Here is a 22,462-nt window from a genome sequence, read left to right as displayed (position 1 = left end):
AGGCCTGCCCAAGGGAGGACAGGGACTTTGCATTTCAAATGGAAGCTTCAACTTATCAATCCTCATCAGAACATTAACATTCTAAACAAAGCCTGGGCTATTTCCTCCAGTACTGGTGCTTACCACTTCTGCTTCACAGTTCTTATTTTAAACTCAATTCAGGTTACCTTACAAAGGTTCAGAAGGCAAGTCCATGTTTTAGATTTGTTCTACAAATTTGGGCTGTTTCACATGTTGACAGTTATTTAGAAATCTCAGTCCAAATCCTTGCCTTTTTCCTGAACATGGAAACTAGATGAGGACAGAACTCACCTGCCAGGAACCTCTACTCCTTTTATCTCTACTCCTTTTGTCATACACATGTACAGTGTCAATCTGTACCAATAGGGTTTATCTGAAGTGCTATTATTTATTAAAGGCTATGTGAGGATTGTATAGCTAAGTTCAGGAAGAGGTGTTTTAAGGATACAAATACACTACCCCAACTTTGAGTAACAGCAACTGTAGGACAGAAACATAAGTGTTGGACATGTTGGAGAATGAAGCATGCAACAAGATATCTGAACAAACACACCCATATTCAGCAGCTGGAAGGAGACTGATAACACTTGCAAGATATCTAAACTTCATGAAGGAACACAAACATGCATTCATAGGACAGTTAAGAACTTTAAGAACTCTGCTCTTCAGCACAGAAGAGATACAATATTTTATTTTTCAATAAAAAAAGTTTTAGGGGGGCTAATAAATTTTACTGCCACTATCTTGGAACAGAATGAAGTGGCAGTTACGTTAGCTGTCTTTTTGAGCAGATAGGAATCTCAAAGAGAACCTTGCATTCTACTGTTTACAGAACACAAGAGCCTTGCAAACAGATTTGGAATGAATTTGCAGGATAGTTTTCCCAATCCTCCAAACTCCTGCTGGAAGACAGTAACAGAAAAACCTAGCTATTTGAGTCACAAAATCAGAAGGCATTGTAAGTTATAGCTGCCTTGTATATTTTTTGTAGAAGTTGTTTTGCATTCAAGTAGCCCTACTTAACATTGCCACGTCCTTGCTCATGTATCATCCAGCACAGCTTTAGAGAAGACACATCTTTTTTATACATTGTGATGTAGCCCTCATTTTCACACAAATGCTGAAGCAGTAAGATAAAGTCATTCATTATTTTAAAGGAGAACATGAACAAACTTCAACAGATTTGCTTTTTTGGTGCTTGAAATCACTTTTATTTGTGAGGAACGTCACCCATGCTGCACAGTTTCAAATAGATCTTACCAAGGAAAGCTGAAATTTCTCCTCCCCATGTCCTGCAGTGAACAGGACTGGCACAGAAAAATGAAAACTCAACACACTTGGGAGGTTTAGCACCAGCATCCAATAAAAAAGCATTTGATTTCAATTTCAGTTCTTTGGTTGGGTATTTTTCCCTTTTCTTTTCAGTTTGATACCAAAAGAAAAACTGAAAAATTCAATACTAGCAAAATATTGAAATTCTAATAAAGAAAAAACCCACAGTTGCTGTTGAAACTGGGGAGGTTGCTCTTTCTGAATCTCGCTCTCTTCATGCATCTGTCTTGCAGGCGTTCCCTGGATCTCTGCTGCTGGTATTATTTAAGTTCCGATGTTTAAAATCTTTGCTTTCATCATTGTTGACTATTTATTGCTTGAATATTTCTTTGGTGTTACTTTTGAGTTGTACTTTAGGACACCTGTTGAAAAGACAGATTAAAAATATATTACAGAATACATAACTTTCACTTCACTGAAGAAAAGGTGGGATGTCAGAAGGGTGAGTGTTAGGATTAACGAATTAAGCATGACTGGCATATCCTATCTATAAACTGAAAATACAGCATCTTCCTACAGCAAAACAGCACCAATTCATTAACAGATGCTATTACTAAAGATACAGACAAAGCAAGACTTGTTTTCTCACAAAGAACAGTAGACAGTTCCTTGATTCACCTACAGAAGGCTCTCAGAAGTTACATGTAACTTACCAGATGGCCAGACATATGGGGACACAGCCACAACCCGAAGTACTAGAAATATACACAATCCTGCTTCAGTTGGACTACCCATATTCCTTACCTGAGAGATGGTAAAGGTGCCTGGGGAAGCTGGACATTACTCGGCACCACTTTGCTCAGTCACTGGAGCAGGATTTTCAGCAGGTGTTTCAGTCACCTTTGTCTGAGACACAATAAGCCTTGTTAGAAACAGACTAAAAAACATCCCTTCTCTGTTCAGTGTCAGCACCAATATAACCCAGGTTTTTAATACAAGCAAGGAAGATGAATCTTCAGAAAATTTTAGCATATTTCTTATAGTTAAAGCATTACACAGATCATTTTTGCCCCACTTTTTTCAATACAGCTCTGACATGGAGGAGACTACTTCAGGCAGATATAGTATAAGAAATTTGCTCACTAGGTAAAGTCTGTTTACAACCTGGATTCAACTAGTTCAAGCAGCTCAGAAAATTGATCCAAAGCTTTCAAAGCTCTCTTATCCTAGAAAGAGATGGTTTGAGGATATTTGAGAAAGCTCAAAATGTTTCTCTCTACTTCAAAAGAGTGTTACAGTGACTCCAAGAATTATCCAGAAGCAATTCCTATCCCACTGCTGGTTCCATTTAAGGTAAGCTGCTCAAAGAAGTTCATAAGGAACAGGCAATGAAAACAGCTGCCTTTACTGTCAGCATCTTGGAGTCAGCCATCAGTAACCTCCAACACACCAATACACCTGGTAAACCCTCCCAGCAGAACAGAGGCTTATGAATATTCATACCATCAGAACTCAGTTCCTGCTGCATTGCCAGGAGCATACTTACCTCTTTCCCATCCTGAGCTGACGCATTGGGTGGACGAGGTCGACGCCGGTAGTTGTACGGGCGCCTATACCCACGGCGAATTGGCTGCTGACTCATAGCATTGGCTTCATGCTGGTTCTCTTTGTTTTCGGCCTCTCCTGCCACTGGGGCAGGGCGTGGACGTGGGGGGCCTCTGAAGAGGCAGGGAAATATGTATCAAGGACAAGGGAATCCTGAGAAGGTTAAACTACCTTAACCTCAGCCCAGCAAAAGACCTCTCTAACCAAACACCATCTTAATGGTTTCAAATGCAAGCAAACAATCCCTTTGCAGTTTGACTGTTATGTAGTTTAAGGGAAAGACTTGTTTCATTGGAATAGACAAGCAGCCTGGGTGTCTCTTCACTGCTGAAACTACATCAGCATGTTCTGCTGCTTGTCTTATAATAAAGAGGTAGTTACGACATCTAAGCTGCTGGCTAAGAGAAGAAACAAGCCAGCAGTGGCAACATAACTCTGCCAAGTCAGCCTTGGACTAGCCCAGCCTTATTTGTAATTGAATGGTTTAATTCCTAGGAATTCCTATTACACCCATGAAACACTTCTGGATATCCCTTCTGAAATAACCAATACAATGTTACCCCTCTTGACTACATAAAACAAGGACAAGATTTAGAGGAGCAAGTGAGGTCTGCTGAATGGCATACCAACACAATTCAGCTCCTTAGGAGTAGTCTCTATAAGCAATTATGAAAGATACCAGCAAACACAATCCAGCAGTTCTTATTTGTCACTCATCCTCCAAGAGGAAACAGAAACAAGTAAACAAGAAGTCAGGAACCTGAATAAACTTCTCTACTTGAAGTTAAAAAAAAGTTGGGCAACATCTCAAAATGTTTAACAGTCAGAGGCTGGGTATTTCATATACTGATATTTTGAGCTACACTGAATTACTCAGTTATGGAATTGCTTCCTCAGTGCAAAAACATGGAAAGAGTGGCCATGTCAGAATTAAGACTGAAAAAAAAGAAAAAATATCCTATGCTGGCCAAGTGAAGGGATGACTAACATGTCACTCAGCAAGTTATGCTGCATACCCCATTGGAAAGCATGAGTACTCATGTACACTCATGTACAGTCTGAACTTCGATTTAACCCAAGAATAGCCTATTTGGTCTTCAAACACCTATCTAGCCCAGTTTTATGGATCCCTACATGGATCCCTTCACCAGCACAGGATACTACAAGTTAACTGAAATGCTACCATATAATCTAATAGCCTCTAAGAGGTAGTGCATAACTTCAGTTTTTCCTGAACAGTAGCCTTTTTTCTACACCTACAAGAGACACCAGGACTTGGAAACAAGCCTAACTGACACACAGGACTGTGCTAGATACAGACAAACCAGTAGTCCAGCAGTGATCTGCAAACTACTATGCTACATGTGAATGCAGTCCATGTGAAGTATTAGAACACATTGCCCCAGCAGATGCTGGACCTACCTGTCCCAGATCAAGTGGAATCTAGATTCACCATTGTTCAAGGAAGTATAAGAGTTCAGCTGGGACGAGAGCTTACAACTCACTTCAATATGTTGATCAGTTGTGAGAAGTAACAATACAAAACTTTGCCCTTTCTTGACCTATTCCTGACCCTGAATAACATAGTCATATTAAACTACTTCTACAGTTACCTCCTTACTCCTAATAATTATACCTTTCTCCTAATAATTAAGAGGCTTCTCACCTCTCCCTACCACTCTCACATGTACATGAATGTCAGGGAATACAGCTTCCTACTCTAAGCTTTTTATAGACCACATTTATGTGGTATTGCAATGACAAGCAGAGAAAATAACACAAACCTGCGGTAGCGGGGACGATACGTAGGATTCCTATGGACTTGCTGATTAAGTTGTCCTCCTTCTGTGATCCCATCTTTGATTTCTCCCTCAACACCCTGCAAGCAAAGTAAATCAAAAGACCAAGACAAAGATGAAGTGTTATCTCTTCACAGGTATATGTTGACTATATAGCCCAATGATTTGAATACCAGTTCAGACAGAACAGTAAACCTCTACAAGCATCCCAACACATTAGATTCAAAGCATAGATACCATAAGGCTTTCATTTCAGCAAAGTAACCATGGGGGCAGAACAAGAGTTAACCGATGCTCTTTATCTGCTATTAGGAGGAACAAGAAGTCACCTGCTGACACCATATCCCTCTCCCTAGGGAAAGAGAGAGAAGCCAACAGTTCTAACACATACAAAAGTGCATTTCAAAACAAATGTCACTGAATTGCAAGAGGTAAATGGATTATGGAAAGGTAGCCATTGATCTGGACACTTCTGAATTGGGATGGTGAACTGAAAGTCATAATGCTGAAAGTTGCTTCTGACCACTTCTGTTCTGGCTCTGTTAAAGAAGACTCTACTTCACATCTCCCTCCCTCCTGTGCATATTCCAGCAAAATTATGACTTCTCTCCTCCAACATGAGCTGACAGTTGGAATTTCAATCAGTTCTAACATGTAGTACCAGAAATTAGAAATCATGAAGGTCTTGTTGAAGGGACAGCATGTCAGAAGTTAGAGCAAAGCTAACAGTAAGGAGGAGTGCAAAAAAACTGCTTTCAGCCAAAATCTCTCCTATAGGACTTTACAATCAGCATCACATTCACTGCTCTTTAAAGACACAAATTCAATATTGCCTCTTAATGGCACAGCCTAGGTCCACTCCTCCATACAGAAGCCTGCATTGAAATCTCAAATGAAGAACAGCATTTCCTATAGTGACAATGACAAAAAAGGAATGACTGAACTTGAAGCATTACTAGAAAAACAATGTAGACACTTTTCCTATTCACCTTGAACTGAATTTTGATGCTTCAATATTTAAGTGTGCTTGGGTTGCACAGGTAGTTGAAAACATTGAACTGCTTAGCCTACAAGTATCAGTAGTTTCCTGCATCCCCTATAGTATCACAAAAGTACATTCATTTAACTGAAAGTTACCTAGGTTTGCTGGCCAGAGGTGAAGTATGCTTCCAGAATAAAGCTGTTACATTGTTTCACTAACTTCTGACACACTGTGTAACCAGAAGCCAGAACTTGAGCCTTGAGATCCTGTTTTATTACACTACTAGTACATTAGATGCATTGACTGGGAAGACTTCATTTGTATGGTTAAATTATCACTACATTTCTAGCACACAGTCCTGTTCATCCAGCATATTCCACTGAAAGCTTCTAATAAAAGATACCTGTTAATACATTAGGTCATCCTAAAAGATGAATGTAAGAAGCTGGCCAGCTTCATTTTTCCTCCTACAAAATAGGCAGGCATACAGTAACTTCCCATGAAGACATGAAGCTTTATTCTCTCCATAAATAAGTGTATTTTTAAGCATTAGCTGCAACTGCAAGGCGCTTTTTATTCATCCGCTTCCTCCAATTTATTCATGTTCTTCCATTTCAGTACTGTACAAACACTACAGAATGAGCCATTTGTATTTTCACATCTGCACAAGAAATGTCAGCCTTTAAAATGTTTCCCAAACAATTTTGCCCATCTCTGACTCATTTGTTCACAGTATTCAGATGACATCATCAGTTCAAGGTTATTCATGATTCATTGCTTGTATTAACATTCTGACTACAGCTCCATGCCATGTCTTACCACAGTTTGTGGAAGACCATGGCCTCTTCTCTTCAGTGAATGCAGTTAAGAAGCATCTCTGCTCTCCACAGAAACCTCCAAGCAATCCAGACAAGTGTCCATTGCAACTGGTTAAAAAATTATTCTTGAAGGCTCTTCTCATTCTTGAGAAAAGTCACAGGTGTTCAGAAACAGGCCCAGTAAGTTATGTCCAAAGTACAGGCACATTTGAGCTAGCATGGCAAAGAATGAATAGCATCAAAAGGCTTGCCAAAAACATGAGTAAACAAGGATAAGTTCTCTCTTGCTGGGCTACAAGGTTGAACTAGTTGACTTCACTTAGCAAATGTGGAAGTTCCTAAAACCTGAAAGACCACTGCACTGAAGCTGAATATTACTGCCATTCATAAGCTATAGAACTTTGAGCTATAACACTTTTGAACCCTTTGCTTTTTACTAAAGAAAGCAGAAGTGACATGGAACTGAGCTCTGGAAAGTCACCTCTGCAGTCTAGTAGATCAGGCCTAGGTACACTGAAATTTCTTCAGATGTGCAACAGCAGTTGCTTATAAGCAATTAACTTCCTCAAGACACTGAAGAGGATATTATGAATACTCAACAAGTTTCAGAAGAGCTCTGAAAAATACCTAGATGGAAACACCTCCTCAAGTCAAGCAGCAACACCTTTAGTTCAGCTGTATACACTATTTCTGTGGTACTGTTCACAAAATGCTATGGCTCAGACATTGCTACCTTCCTTTCCCTTTGCAAATCTGAACAGAAGGGTAAAGCAGAGGCCTTGTTGAAGAAAAAAGAATATTTGAAAGAAGCCTCTTGAAACACAGTAGATTTGCAGTTGCAACATGAAGAATGTTAATTGATACAAGAAAAAATTCCCCAAAAGAAAGTGCTTCAGAAGAGGATTCATTCCACTAAGACACTCAGAATGGAGCTTTTACTCCTTCAGGCAACTAATTAATCAGTAAGCCAGTAAAGAAGGCCCATCAGAACTGATCAGCTAGCTCAGAACATAAGAACATTCCACTACAATACATGAAGAGTTTAGCAGGCATAGCTGCATCCAAAGCTGACGTTCTTGGAGAACTTATAACTAAGGTCACGAGAAAGTGTCACTTCTGATAATTTTACACATCCATGTCTATCACACTAGATAGGATACATTTAGGAGTACTAAAGATGCTGGGCAGTGTCACTGCCTGGCCACTATCATTTTTGAGAAGTCACTGCAGTCACAGTCTACCTAGTTACTTGATAAAGAATGGTATGTTAAGGGGATGGTACTATAATGTGTCTGAAATCACAGAAGTTCTGTTCTGCTGTCAGTTTACAGATTAAACCAAATCTGGAAGGCATATCAATGCTTTGGTGAGCAGGTCTGATAATTCAAAGGAATCTCAACAAGCTATATGAAGGACAAAGCCTTGTGAGCAATAAGCACCCAGGTTAACATCTTTAAGTGAGCATTTGCAAGTTTTGAAGGCTGTAATTCTTCTAGAAGTGTTACCAGAGAAAGACCAGTATGTTTTCAGTTTTCAAAAGGGACCTCATATCAAGCACGAGGTCACAAAGCAGTTAAGGCCTAGTACTGCCCGCCCCCCCCAACACTAACATGGGGACTTGGACATAAACAAGATTAAGGAAAACACAGTATATCACAATTTGTCCCCCTTGTGTATACTTTCAACTGCTGGGATCCAAACACATTAGTGTCACATGCAAGCCAGAGTTTTAGCTGCATAACCTTCCATTAGACATTCAGGAGTTCCACTGCAAGAACCCTGAGACTGAATGTTCCCCATGTCCAAGACAGGTCTCACATTATCACTCCTCAGGCAGAAGGAAACAGCTGCTTTCCATACTCAGAGTACACAGGGGTGTCAAAGCCTTGATATGTCTGCTCATTTAAAATTTGAAGCAGCTCCAAGATAAAACCAATACTATCAACTAAGCCATTCAACTAAGCCAGTAGAGGGAGATTTTAGTTTTAGGAGAGCAAAAGGAAACAATACTGGAACACAGGTAGATGATGTTTCCCAGTCTTATTTGTTAGCTCATCAAAAAGCTGATCAAAACCAAGTGTCCTAGTTCTCTACCACATAGTTTGCAGCTTTAGATTTCATTCCATCCCCACAAAAACAATGACATTCAGTAACAAGGCATCAATTACCATCACCAACTTCCAGCAGACTGCAGTACCTCAAAGAACACCTCTCATGTATTTAAGTATGTGGTGTCTAATGGTACTAAAGAAGAGACCTTGGGATAAACAATATAAACAGCTAGACTGTAAGGAAAGGCTTCTGTTTGCCTCCATGCTGCCAACTTTGTAGAACAAGGTCAGAAGAGTAATGTTGCTTAGACTTATCCAATATAGAAGTCTTGGAGTTATTTGCACACTCCCGTGTGACAGTGATCACAGATTCAATGGTTAGAAAAACAGACACTGTCAAGCCTGCACTATGTTCCAGGTACCAATACAGCATAAGCACAAAACATAATAGTAACTGCTAGAACTATATATGTACCACATAATTAGTCCCCTGCAAAATTTTGCTGGAAAGCTGTTTAGGAAGGCTTGCAAATCTGATGAAGGGTGGTGTATAGCTAGTTTAAAGAAAAGAATGTTTTCCACCATACTGCTGCAAGTGGCTATGAAGGGAAGATACATTAACACTTCAACTAGTCAAGCTACTACCATGCCATGCAAAAAACAGTGAACTTGTTTACAAGTTAGTTTATCTGAGCAACCTTCCCAAATGATGGTTGATTGTTATATTACTTTGGGCAGTGTAAATATTTTCCCTTCCTTCAGGTAAAGAGCACGGTGAACCACATAGGTGTTTTACTCCTGTTTGCTCCTTAACAAGATAGCTTAACACCCAAAAAGATGCTTTAACACCATTCAGAAAGATGCTAAGAAAAAGCTTGCAATACACCCAAGATCATCCATATTAACATCAACGATATGCTGGACAAAGTGAAAATATTCAAGAATATTACTGAAGAACACTAACAACTTAAGCATTAACTGCTCAGCACATGCCAGTGTTGAACCCATTGTTCCATCTCTTGAGAAGAATGGAAGACAGCTGAGGTAGGACAACCATCACTAAGAAGTAGTCAAACTTACACTTCGAGGTGGTCCACGGCGTCGGCCAAAATAGCCACGTCGATAGCGGCGCCGGTCTGCAGCATAGCGACTGCCTTCTACAGGGACTCCATCTGGACCAGTGACATTAGCTGCTTCTGCACCCTAAAAGGCCAAAAAAAAGTTAAGCCACAGTTCTGTGAGAAAAGAACCTGAGGCAGAAGAAGGAAGAAACAAGGAGAAACTTGCTTGCATGAGTATAACATCAGTTCCCAGCTACATAGATCCCTTCCTCCTGTAGTGCAAAATCAAGTCTGTTATTCTCACCCTGCAACATGGGAGTTATGACTGTATAAGCTAATGAGTTGAGATCCTACCAGCCAGACTAAGCTCAGAGGGTAGGAAAAAACAGGAAGAAATCACTGGTTAAAGTAAAGACCCTGAAAGCTCAGAACTCAGAAAATATCTGCGATTGAGAAAGTAGAAGCTTGAGAACCTCCAAGCTCTTTATAGTCATTAAGTTACCAGACTCCAAAACAAATTATTCAGGGGAATATATATATCAGTTGAGGCCTGCAGACTGCCAAATAAGCATTATAAGCATTAACTGTTCTATCAAGTTAAAAATTCTAGGAGCAATAAGATGTGTTTCTGGATCTCTCAAAACTTAATTACACCTCAATAAAGCCATAAAAAACCCCCCATCTTCCACAGAGAAGCTGTATGAGTGCCACCCACCCCAGGGATCAACACATTAGACAAAAAAACACTACGTGTACAGACAGTGCTCTGTGTTGCTTCCCATGAGAGTGTTGTGAACTCTGTATTACACCTCTATAGTCTTACCTTCTCTCCCTCGACCACATCAAATTCTACAGTCTCTCCATCACCAACACTGCGCAAATACTTCCGTGGATTGTTTTTCTTTATTGCTGTCTTTAGATAAAGAAAAATACATTAGTTAATCTTACTATTATCTTACTCCTTCATAGCACTGTAGATGAGGGAAGAATCATATTTTCCTGTTACAGTCCCAACTCTGCATACCAGATCAGTCACCTCACCGAAATACTTCAAAAATATTGATCCCTTCCCTCCACTTTTCTACATGGCCTCCTTACCCCCTTAGTCAGGGTTTACTCGTTTCTCAACACTCATGAGCTTACAAGTTGCTGCTGTTCCAGGACTCCCCTTTTCAAGCCTACTAAGTATTAAAATCTTTCTGTATTTCCATACACTCAAGTGGAGCGTTTGGTCTCCTGGAAGCCATACCAAAGTACCTTCAGCAACAACTGTGACCCATTCCTTTACAATCTGGAGACCAGTTGACCATGCATAAAGATGTTAAGATTGTGAGTATTTTGTAGGAGGTGGCATTAACTATAAAGTATCATGACAACTCTTCGTAACTAAAGAATTACAGACTACAGGTAAAATGCATATTTTTGTTACTCTAAGTACTGTAAGTAAGAGAGACCCCAGAAAGTTAAGCAAGCCCCTGTTGAATACAGGGGAATGTTACTAGAACAGTCATCTTTTCCAGACAAAAATCCCCGAAATACTATTAACATTGCTTGCAATCAGAACCAGCTGACATCATGCCATCCTCTAACCCCAGACTCCCAAGAACACCCAAACATCCTAGTGATTTTCAGCCACAGATGCCTTTCAGTTAGTAGATTATTTCCAGGATTTCAAAGAGGCATTTATAGCAAGGCAAGGCTACTGCCAGTTAAGTAAAGTGCCATTAAGTAAAGATTCACAAACTGAAAGAGATCAGAAGACATTAAGCACACATACATTGTACAAGACAATCTAGGGAACCAGCTTTTTAGTGAAGTTCTCTTCGATTAAAGACCAATCTACTTGAAGTCTCCTGATATGGATGTCTTGTTAGCATGAAGGGGACACATGTAGATACAGTACACAAAAACACACAAATCCTGCTTTAGTAAAATACATATACAGAGTAAAATAGAAGAGAATTGTACTATCTGTCTGCAATCAAAGAAAGGCAGCCAGAATGAAGATCAGAGAAGTTATTACCAGCACATGGCAACTATAGTCGTTCAGTCAACACTAGCCCCAAAATATTTCTCACTGAAGTACTGAAAGAAAAATTCTAGTCAGTTTAAAGTTGAGCTTGACCAGTTTAGGAAAAGTATTTTCATTTGTTGCTGAAAACAATCCCCTTTGTTTCAGGCAACAGGCCAGCTTGTCCTTGTAGCCCTATAGCCCTACATCTATCCAGTTTTTCTGTACACTGCAGTGTCCCTGAATGGCTGTTAAGCCTTAGAAGACCATGAAAGTGTAGATAGTATTGCTACCAAAGCAAAATACAATCCAGGAATTTTTCTGATAGGAAAGAAGAAAATAAATAGGAAGAGAAGAGATAGGGAAGAGGAAGAGAACAAGCTGCTCAAGCACATTCTTTTGGGAACCACCACAACAAGCAGAGACTCCCACCTTCAGCCAGGACAGCTTTGCTTACTTTCTTGCTGAACTTTTAGTAACTGCCCCATTACTGAAACCACCTCTAAGTCCTCGGTTTTCCATAAATGCTAAATACTAACATTAAGATTGTTACCTTCACTGTAGATTAAGGGTTTAATTATTGCACTACCTCTGTGCTGAGACAACTGACATGACTCTGAAGTTTCACACTTTGCACGTGATGGATGTCAACAAGCTGCATTTTGAACTCCTCCCCTTCCTTGTAAGGAAAGAGGACTACTAGACATCCTTTCAGTAGAGGGTATACTTAAGATCAACCAACCTATTCAAACCCCCAACAAAGATAATGGAAGATGAAATCAACATGATCTCACATGTACTGTTTCACACTCATGGACAAAAGCTTCAGGATTCAGATTTGCAATTGAATGATCTGTAAATAGGTGACAGAGGCTGCCACACAGTAGGCTGTGGGGTTATTTCACAAAAGCATACACAAAGAATTTCAATAGTCTCTCAAAACTTAGCATTAAGTGGATGGCTTTACTACTACCTCAGCTGTAGGTAAACACTGAAGGAATAAGCTGCTAACAAGCCTAAGCTCCAAGCTTGGAGAAAAGACTTTTACTCTGCATATCCAGAGAGGAGAGAGCACTATTCTCCCGGTTACTGTTCACCACCATTCTGCAGGCTCAAGCAGCTTTGTGTTAACACAGGCAGCACTGAACAATTAACACAAAGCCTTTCCTTTCCCAAGGGAACACTGATGAACAGACAGCTATGATAAACTTCAGAGCTAGTTCAGTACTTTGTTTGGAAGAGTTCTTTCTGTACCCTCATGATATCAGCACATCATGTGCACATCCAGCATTGTCACAGTGACAGCCAAAATTTGTCACATCAGTTACTGGTACATCTATACCAGGTTGCACTATAAACACTGTGCATGAAGATACAGTCTGGTTAAGCGGAGAAAAAGATATCAATCTCTTCTGCTGCACAAGCTTCCCCTCACTGCTTGATTCAAGCTTGAAGCAAGTCAGACTTCTCTAGCTACCTACACTTTTAATGGTGTTAAGTTGCAGAACCTCCCTCCTCCTTCCCTCTCACACTCCTTTGTGAGGACACAGAATGCCTGCTGCTTGCACTGCACCTGACTAACGCAGTGCCCTCAGCAGCACCTCACAGGAGCAAACTGCACAAGGACAACAAGCAAGACAAAGCCAAGCAAGTCTTGCCCTTCCCCACACCACTGATCGGGTCCCCCACAAGACAAAGGGTTAATTCAAAGCAAGCCATGCATGCCCTAAAGAGAAAAGCATTTTAATCTGTGCTCATTTATAAATAGCATCCAATAGACACACACTGAGAGTTAACCCCCATTCTGATCATAAGACCGGGCTGTTCCCTCCCCACTGTGTGCGTGCCAGGGGGGCAGGAGGAGGGTGTATCTGTTCAACTAGGTCAACCTTATTCTAAAGGGATTAGATGTATAATCCAGCCCCTCCCCAGGCAGGGCGTGGGGGAAGGGGAGGAGGAGCTGCACAGGCACTAACACAGAACAGCCAGGGAGCTGCTCGCAGGATGTTTGCTTAGCCATGTTTGAATCGCCTTCCTCGTGGATTTGCCTTCCTCACACCCCTCCCTGCCCCGCAGCAGCTCCCCAGCACCACACAGGAGCACCAGGGCAGGAGCCCCAGCCAGAACACCCCAAGCGAGAACCTCCCCCCACTGCACCACCAAGTGGAGAGCAGACCCATCACTCCTTCACACCCCCGCTTCCTGCCATTGTCCATGTCCCGGAACAGCTTGGGATGGAAAAGTTTAGCAGCATTTGATCACGGCTGACGTAGGCTGCATCTGGAAGAATCTACACTGCCATACAGAGCCCCCAAACAGGTTTAATCAGATGCAAGCTCGCATGTGATGTGGGATTTCTGAGACACCAAGCCAGTTTTGCTCAGTGCTCATGCCTAGAGCATCTCATCTTCCACAGCTGAAAATCAAGTTCTTGCCACCGCCAGTTTACATGCAGGTAAATAATCATCTCCACAAGTGAGACAAAACAGCAGATAATAGCATCCTGCCGTGGGCCTTCATTGTTTTGAATCTTCACAGGCAGTCTTAAAGAAAAATACTGATCTGTGTCATGTTTGTCATCAGTAGGACAGCTGGTTATCTTCACACAGGTCTCAGGGAGACCTTGTTTGCCTTCAGGACAGTTTTACAGTGCTGCCTATTCAAAACACCTTTCAATCATGAGAACTCTTCCCATCTTCCTCCACACGCAGCTGCTGTACCAGCAGCCAGAAGGGAGTATGTCAGTGTGCACACAAACGCATGTTTATTAAGGAAGGAGGTTAACTGTTACCATTTGTATATGAATTAAGACCTCTTGAGAAGTTTGTATACACATTGAGAGCACTTGCTCCCAGTCTGCTAACTGAACTGGGAATGTATACTGAGAACACTTCCTGGTATCTTCCACTTGCTACAGGCACCAGTTTTACTCCCTCCTGGTTCCACCCATTTTAGGGATAAGGGGTCTAAACCCTTGACCTAGAGAAACAGTTACCCTGGGGTATTTATTCATGAAGCTACAGTATTCACTAGTATACACTATTCATGAGCTGAACTGACCCTTGATGTTTACCAAAGATGTTTAACTACATATGCACATACCCTCTCCATCTGTAACCAACTCTGAGTGCAAGCTCACCAGCTACATTTCATGGAAATACTGTCACACCATGAAGAAAGCGCTGCTTTTAAGGCTCACGTGGCCTGCAGACCTTTCACAGGGAAAAGCTCCAAGGATAGTATTTCATTTGCTGGTGAAGTCTCAGATGATGCAAAACCAGACCTATGCCAGCCAATCGGTTGGCATCAGTGTGGAAGCAGCATCCTCTGCCTTCCCATTAGCTGTCTGTGACCCAAGGCTCACGATACAAACTTAGAACAGCCTACTGACAGTTCAAGGAAGGTTAGCCAATGGCAGGCTGCTTGGCAATCTCTCCCTACTTGGGCACACTTGGCACACAGCCTTCCTCCCCTTCTTCCCAAGAACAGCTGCCTCATGCAGCAACAGCTGATGGCAACCCAGCCTGGTCAGGAGCCAGGCTAGATCACTTTCTCTCCAATACCAGGGAGGGCAGACAGAACAGACCTGCAAGTGAAAAAAAGGGTGGGAAGAAACAGAAGACACAGGAGGAGCCTGATAAAGTGGGGGAAGGGAAGAAGGACAAACAGCAAATTATTTACAAAACATAGGAAATCTCCCTGAGGGTGGGGTAGAAGTTTAGTGTTCAAATCAGAGCAGACAAAAGACAGCATAAAGGTTTATAATACCTACTCCTTCAATTATGAATTCAGAGAGAAAGAAAACATACCCTCCTATTCCTCCCTGGGATGCATGCATGCCAAGATGGGATATTTGGAGTAAATATTCTAAGGAGCAGCAAAGATAAGCTGACCTCAGCCACCCAGCTATTCCAGAAGCTACACAAGAAGCCTACCACAGGCCAAGGATAACACACATCTGCAAGTGATTACTGCTCTCTTACCTGATGAACAAACACATCTTCTTTGGTATCATTTCTGTGAAAAGAAAGTGATAAGTCGTAAGACTTCACACTAACATACTTAGATAGAAATCCCTGACTTTACAAGTAAAAAACCTCCCTTCCCCCAGGCTGTTGTACATCCCCTGAATTCCACACATTCTGTATAAGGCTGTACTATCAAGACCTTCCTCTGAATTTCCAGTCATATGTTTAAGAGCAGAAAGGATACCCCCCAGCTCTAAAGAATGGAGGGGGGGGGGACAGGAGGGAGGTTCCCTGTAATCTGCAGGGTAGCATTTAGTATTTTGTTTCAACACAGGACAGAGTAATGACTAGACTACTTGCCTTTCACTACTCCCCCTCTCTCCCCCCCATCATCTTCTACAGGGCCTGCAACCTGAGCTGCTATCCTAGAGGTCAAGTAAGACTATCAACAGGACTGGTCACAGCTGTTAGCAGAGCTCTTCTTTCAGAGAAACTCCACACAAGAGGTACTAGGAGCATCCACTGGCAGGGGAACCAGAAAAGAAGTCATTAGATTGTCTAGATTACACCAGCCGGTTCAGACTCCTGCAAGCAAAACATGAAGATGTCAGAGACCTTGATTCTGTATTCCCATACTGCAGAAACAGCCTAGACCCTACAGTCTGGTCAGTCAATTCTCTGCAGAGGGAATGGGTGGGTCCCTCACAAAGAGTGTGAAGATGTCATCCTAACTCTCCTGTGCTTGGTCTGACTGACTTCAGCATGGTGTAGCAACTTGTTAACTGTCTCACAATATCCAGCTGAAGGTTCCCACTTTCAAGTGCTACAAAGTACTAAGAATATTTCCTAATTCAAGCTTTTATTTTTACATAGCACCAGATAGTAGTCACCAGGTACGGGAATAGTAATTCCAGTATTCCCTGTACTGGAACTGGCTTCAGACCCATGAAACAGGACTATCTCATTCTACAGTGTCCAACTTCACCAAGTCCACCTGTTCTGTAATAGATTAAGAACTTGCAGGACAAAAATGAAGTGCCAGGTATGCCTTTTGCAAGACAACTGTTCCATGAAGGGGCTTCTTTTCTCTTATGAAAGAAGGTATTTAATCTCCTCAACACCACAGATATTCCAGCCTTAAAAGCTGGAATTCCCTCCAGTAACTTGGAAGTATTGATCTCAAGCATGTAAGGTTGGGATGTGATGAACCTGACTTACAACTCAGCTGTTATTGGTGCCATTCAGATATTCATTTATACTCAGAGAATGAAGTTCTGTGAACCCAGGCCTAGCATATCTGCTCATATGAGAGAAGCTCAAAGCGCATTTTGAATGGGTGTTTTGACTAGTCTCTAAACACACTTGATTTTTATCCAAAAAATTTTCCCCTCCCCCATACTCCAGCCTTCCTCACATCTTTAAAAAAAATCCAGGTAGCCATGAAAGACCATACAGCTCATTAGAAATGAGGTATTTTTTTTACTCAGACTACATTTGTACAGACTTTGACCCTCCCCTTCTTGTGTTGACCTTCCCCCCCACACCACTTTCTATGAAGGGTAGGTATGTGGTAGAAAGAGGCCCAGAGAGGGCATCCAAGTTTACTAAATGCCTGGCCAACTCTGGCCATTAACTGCATGAGCCTGTAATACTAATGTATGGCATATTATCTGTACCGAAAGTCTTGTACACTGTGCATACAAAATAGTTTAAACATACCTGTTGATAAAGCCATATCCATTTCTCACGTTGAACCACTTGACGGTGCCAAGAACTTTTGTGGCTGGAAAGAAAAATTAAAGTTGCTCTAGAACAGAAGTATAGAAGTGATTCTGTGATTAGTATTACAAAAACACTTTTATACCTGCCCATGAAGTCAGACTACACTGATTCTGCTCCCTTAATGGTTAAGGCGTACATTTCTCTATTTCAGTTTATACTAGTGTGGTAGCAGGCAGTAGTGCCTTAACTTACTGTTTCTCATTAAGAAGTCAGCATGCAGCATCTAAAAATGAAGCCCAGCTCTATTTTCAGAATTGGCCATTCATCCCTTCTGTATTTCTTATCCCAGAAACAGAGAATGAAGCTGTAAACCTGCCATTCACCAGTTCTCTTTAGTTTTGTAGTTATGTTCCGCATCTAGCTGAAGCTTATTTAAAAGTCCCCTCTTTCACTCGGTGTCTCCCTTTCTTTCTTCACTAGAAACCAGAACTGGCTAAAGAAGCAGTATCACAAATACCACACAACTCTCATTCGAAGAAGGCAGCACATCTTTGTTTTGGACGAGCTCTTCCTCGCATTAACCTCACTCTAACCAAAGGAGCCCAACATTTATTTTTGTTTATTCCTACTTCTGGAAGCCTTCTATGAAATATCAGCTATAAACTGACCAACTACATGTCCTGAGGCTTCTAGGAAGAAGACAAGCTCCTGTCTCATATAATACCAAATTTGCATCTTATGTAGAAGCCACACCGCGGTGTTTTATAGGATCTGGTGAAACCTGTTCCTCCAACATATAGGTACATGTGGGAGGAACTCAAGAGTGATGGAAGAAGTTCAGCCTCTCCTTCCCTGTCAGCAACTGGGTGGGGACAAAACTTGTCCTTTCCAAACCTGTAGGAAAGAGAATTTTGGGCTCTGTTCTTTAATAGATGTTATTTACTACAGAGCATAACCACACAGTTACACTGTGTAATGTACTGTGCCACAGTCATCCTATAATTTATACAGCAGATACCTGAAAGTGGTCTCATCAGGCAAATGCCTACTTGCTAAGAGCCTAACATATGTTCAGGAAAAAATAAGCATCAATTAAAGGCAAAAAGTCTAGAGCCAGTCTCCAGTTAAGAAGTCCAAGCCAGTCCGCTAAAGGCAAGAAGAACATACTGCAAACAATTAAGTTTGCTTTACACCTGCATTCTTCTCTATGAAGATTCACTAGGCAATTACACAGCTAGACAGACTTTCAGTCCCATACAGTCTTGGGATTCTCATATACCTGAGAGACAAGAAGAGTGACCACCTCCTCCTCTCAATACACAGTTATGGAAGCAATGTTTGCTGGTAGCAGTCCACTGTTGTACTGTTGCTGTGGTCAACTGAAAATAGTGACAGACTATTTACCATACCATTACTATTTACTTTTAAGAAGTGAAGGTTTTGGCAGATGTTCTTATTTAGAACAAACGAAACCAATTTAAGAGAGACTTATTAGGGAAAAGACTACCTAATACAGCACCCGTTCCCAGATCTCTCCTTATTTTCAAGAGAGAAAAATAAGAGTTTCACTGCCTAGCACTGACTGTCTAACAATAACTATCTTTGGCATCAGCATTTATAGATGTGCTTTTAGGTTTAGTTTCATGGGGACATCACTGGGTACAGACACTTACTGCTAACATCAAGACACTGGATACATACAAGAGCCCACTGCACAAGTCAAGAGGGGAAAAGTGAAGGGGGGGGGGAAACAAGCACAGAAACAGGAGCTAGTTGTGCACACAGGTTTTAGCCTGCTGTAATAAACAAGGCTAATGCCACTGATTCCCTCACGATCATCCTTTTCCTCCCCCTCAAAATAGCCATTGAATCTGTTGGCCTATTTCAATCAGATTAGGAAGAGAAGCCTAGAAGTCTAACAGAAACCCTCAGAGAAGCAGTAGTCAAAACCCTGTGTGGCCAGCTGGCTGCTGACAAATGGAAGTCCACACACAGGGTCTCAGAGCTGGCTAGAACAACACCGCTTTGCACAAGCTGTCAAGAACATCCTGAAGACTTCCATCAGTCTCTAGGATAGCACGCTGGGGAAATATTCCCCATCTGCACTAGTCATGCAGTCCCCCCAAGCATTACTATGAGGGGAAGAACATCAGACAGTAGCATTATACCCTACGTCCACGTGACCATGGCACAGACATTGTTAAGCCCGAGCTGTCATAGTGGAGAGATCAGGCAGGAAGAAGGACAAGCCCAGAGGAAACCATAACCAGTTTTACTAACAATTCAAAAATAGTTGATGCAGTGAGTCCTACCCCACTAGGGAGCAGAAGTCCACGTATTTCTACAGGACACGATACACCTATCAGGGGAAACAGTCATCAACTACTCCTACCCATGCCCAAATTACTGAATTAATGAAAACACGTTTAAGAAAAATAGAAGAGAAATCTGATTAATCTTTGACCTTACACCTAGGAGTCAGACACTCGGTGCACATCTCAAACCTTGCTTCTAATGGGATCTTTTTAGGAGGAGACTTCAGTGAACGCACTTACAAGACCGTTAGCAGGGACACTTGAGGTAGGCAGGTATTGAAGCCCATTGTGAATGGGCATCAGTCGTCGTTGTCTGACATCTGCTGAAGAGCTTGTAAGACCAATTTGCTAAAGCAGTGCTGCGATGGGTTATGTTCCCTGCTAGACCTGCGCAGGCACTTGTTCCTCCACTCCCCCACGAAGCAACAGCAAGAGGTGCACTAGTTAAAAACCTCACTAAGCACGCAGTTAAGGCCAGAAGCAGCCAGATGTAAGCGACACCAGCGCGCCTCAGCCGATTACTCACAGATCTGATAACAGGAGAGGGGGAAAAAACCACGCAGGCTGTACCTGCAGCTGCTCCGCCAGCCCCCCTCCTTCCCCGGCTCTGTACCTGCCACACCGCGCCCTTAACCCCTCTCCGGAGAGGAGGGGATGCTGTCCTCGGGGAGCTCAGCGCTCGGGCACGGGGAAGGCGACCCGGCAGCGGGCAGCCCCACGGGGGGAGCGGGCGGGGAGCCCAGCCCAGCCCAGCCCCGCTCCTGACTCACCGAGCGGAGGCGGCGGGGTGAGGGGGGGGGGGAGCCGGGGATGAGGACAGCAGCGGCGCCGCCCGTCCCGGCCACGTGCAGCCCCGGTACTCACCCAGCACTTTCTTCTCCGTCTCCGCCGCCCCGGTGGTGGTGGCGGGGGCAGCGGCGGCAGCAGCGCCGGGCGCCTCGCTGGTGGTGGTCGTGGTGGTGGTGGCGGCGCCGCCGGGGCTCTTGGGCTTGGCGTCCGGGGCGGCTGCGGGCGGTGCCGGCGGGGCTCCGTCAGCCGCTGCCGCTGCGGTGGTGGTGGTGTTGGTGTCGGTGGGCGCCGTGGCCGCAGCGCTGTTCTCCGCCGCCTGGCTCATGGCGGCAGGGCGGGTCGGGGCGGGTGCGCGGCGCTCGGCGGGCGTCCCGGGGCCGGCGCTGGGTCTTACTGCCCCAAAATGGCCCCGCCGAACTTTTAAGGCAGGCCGCGGGGGCCGGCGCCGCCGCCTCGTTTGCATTTAAAGGGGACGCGGCCCCGCTGGCCCCGCCCGGACCGGCTGCGAAGGAGGCTCGGGCTGAGCGTGCTCTCACAGAGTGTGCCGTTAAGACTGGAAAAGCCCTCCGAGATCACCTGCTCCAACCATCCCCTAACACCACTGTCACCCACTGAACAATGTCCCCCAGCACCACGTCCAACCTTTCCCTGAACACCCCCAGGGATGGTGACTCCACCACCTCCCTGGGCAACCCGCCCCAGTGCCTGACTGCTCTTTCTGAGCAGAAACGTCTCCTCATTCCCAACCTAAACCTCCCCTGAGCCTCCTCTTCTCCAGACTAAACACCCCCAGTTCCCTCAGCCGCTCCTCACAGGACTTGTTCTCCAGACCCCTCACCAACTTCATTGCCCTTCTCTGGACTCTTTCGACCACCTCGATGTCCTTCTTGTAGCGAGGGGCCCAAAGCTGAACACAGCACTCGAGGTGCGGTCTCACCTGAGCAGAGTACAGGCGGACAATCACTTCCCTGGTCCTTCTGGCTGCACTATTCCTGATACAGGCAAGGATGCCGTTGGACTGCATGAGGCATCACCTACTTCTTCATGACCTGTGAACCCAGATTTGACGGATATCAACGAAAAAAATTCTGTCATGCAGACCCTCCCACAACTGCAAGCAGGCAAAGCCTTAGCTACCCCAGAGACCAAAATTGAACCAGTGAGCTCTTTCGAAATTCAAAATGCCATCAGAGCATTCAAGGCACTTCCACCCACACAGGCATCAGTGCTCCCAAATCAATTACTTACTCCACTTTCCAAATCCTGTATGAAAATTATTATTGCAGTTCTCCTCATTGCACCCCACTATACACATAAGAAATAAAAAGACATTTTGTCCCACAATTTTGAATCCTCCACTCTTTATTTATTTTCTTACTTTATGTTTATGTCACTTTGTGAACTTTGTGACCTTTTACAATTTTCAAGGCACAAAATTCTGGAGGATGCTTATCTGAATCAATTTTTAAAGGAAATCTTATTATGCTTAAATTTTATGAAATGCTTTATCAAAATTCAGCCACTGGCATTAAATTTATTTTCAATGCAGTTGATAATTATATTTTTTTCTCATGCTAATATTAGAAAAAAAAATTACAACGTTCAAGCCATTGAAATGTACTGTACTTTATTACATTCTTTTTTAGAAATTTAGCAATGTTTTCCTCTATGTTTTAATTTATTTCAATAATTAGAAAATTTAAGAATTACAGGGTAGTCTCATTTTTCCTTCCCTTGCTGACAGTTGTTAACACATTTCCTTTGCTTTGGTACTCCATCCCTTTTCAAAAGTTACGTAAGAAGAAATTAATCTGCCAACTTGGATAATAATTATAACTATCATATGTTGAGACTAATTTCTGCATCTCTATGCTTCCCGAACAGTTTTGATCATCTATTTGCAAGTATTTTATAAAGTTTAGAACAGTGTAGAATCACAGAATGGTTGAGGTTGAAGAGGGCCTCTGGAGTTATCTAATCCAGCCTCCCTGATCAAGCAAGGGACACCTGGAGCAGGTTGTCCAGGACCACGTCCAGGCAGCTTTCAA

At 42.9% G+C, this 22,462-nt stretch overlaps 1 protein-coding gene across 1 annotated transcript; it reads right to left on the bottom strand.

Annotated features, from left to right (window-relative positions):
- Nucleotides 1-1,208: 1,208 nt before the first annotated feature.
- YBX3 (Y-box binding protein 3) lies at nt 1,209-20,789 on the bottom strand. The gene is made up of 9 exons (XM_032201693.1): nt 20,490-20,789; nt 17,308-17,371; nt 15,604-15,637; nt 10,433-10,522; nt 9,629-9,751; nt 4,683-4,777; nt 2,840-3,011; nt 2,098-2,199; nt 1,209-1,715 (listed from the first exon to the last, which is right to left on the bottom strand). The coding sequence occupies exons 1-8, from the start codon at nt 20,737-20,739 to the stop codon at nt 2,134-2,136; spliced, it is 894 nt and encodes a 297-aa protein (XP_032057584.1). The 5' UTR covers nt 20,740-20,789; the 3' UTR covers nt 1,209-1,715; nt 2,098-2,133.
- Between the last annotated feature and the right edge of the window lie 1,673 nt (nt 20,790-22,462).

The sequence above is a fragment of the Aythya fuligula genome, chromosome 1 (assembly GCF_009819795.1).
Source record: "Aythya fuligula isolate bAytFul2 chromosome 1, bAytFul2.pri, whole genome shotgun sequence".
Taxonomy (NCBI): domain Eukaryota; kingdom Metazoa; phylum Chordata; class Aves; order Anseriformes; family Anatidae; genus Aythya; species Aythya fuligula.
This window is presented reverse-complemented; position numbering and strand designations above follow the sequence as displayed.

Bases quoted from the DNA above. Each gene is read 5' to 3' on its own strand.
- YBX3 (XM_032201693.1), bottom strand. From the start codon at position 20,739: ATGAGCCAGGCGGCGGAGAACAGCGCTGCGGCCACGGCGCCCACCGAC. The intron at 15,638-17,307 runs GTATGTTTAAAC...TTCTTTTCACAG, and splicing joins GGATATGGCTTTATCAACAG to AAATGATACCAAAGAAGATG. The intron at 3,012-4,682 runs GTTTGTGTTATT...CTGCCTCTTCAG, and splicing joins TATCGTCCCCGCTACCGCAG to AGGCCCCCCACGTCCACGCC.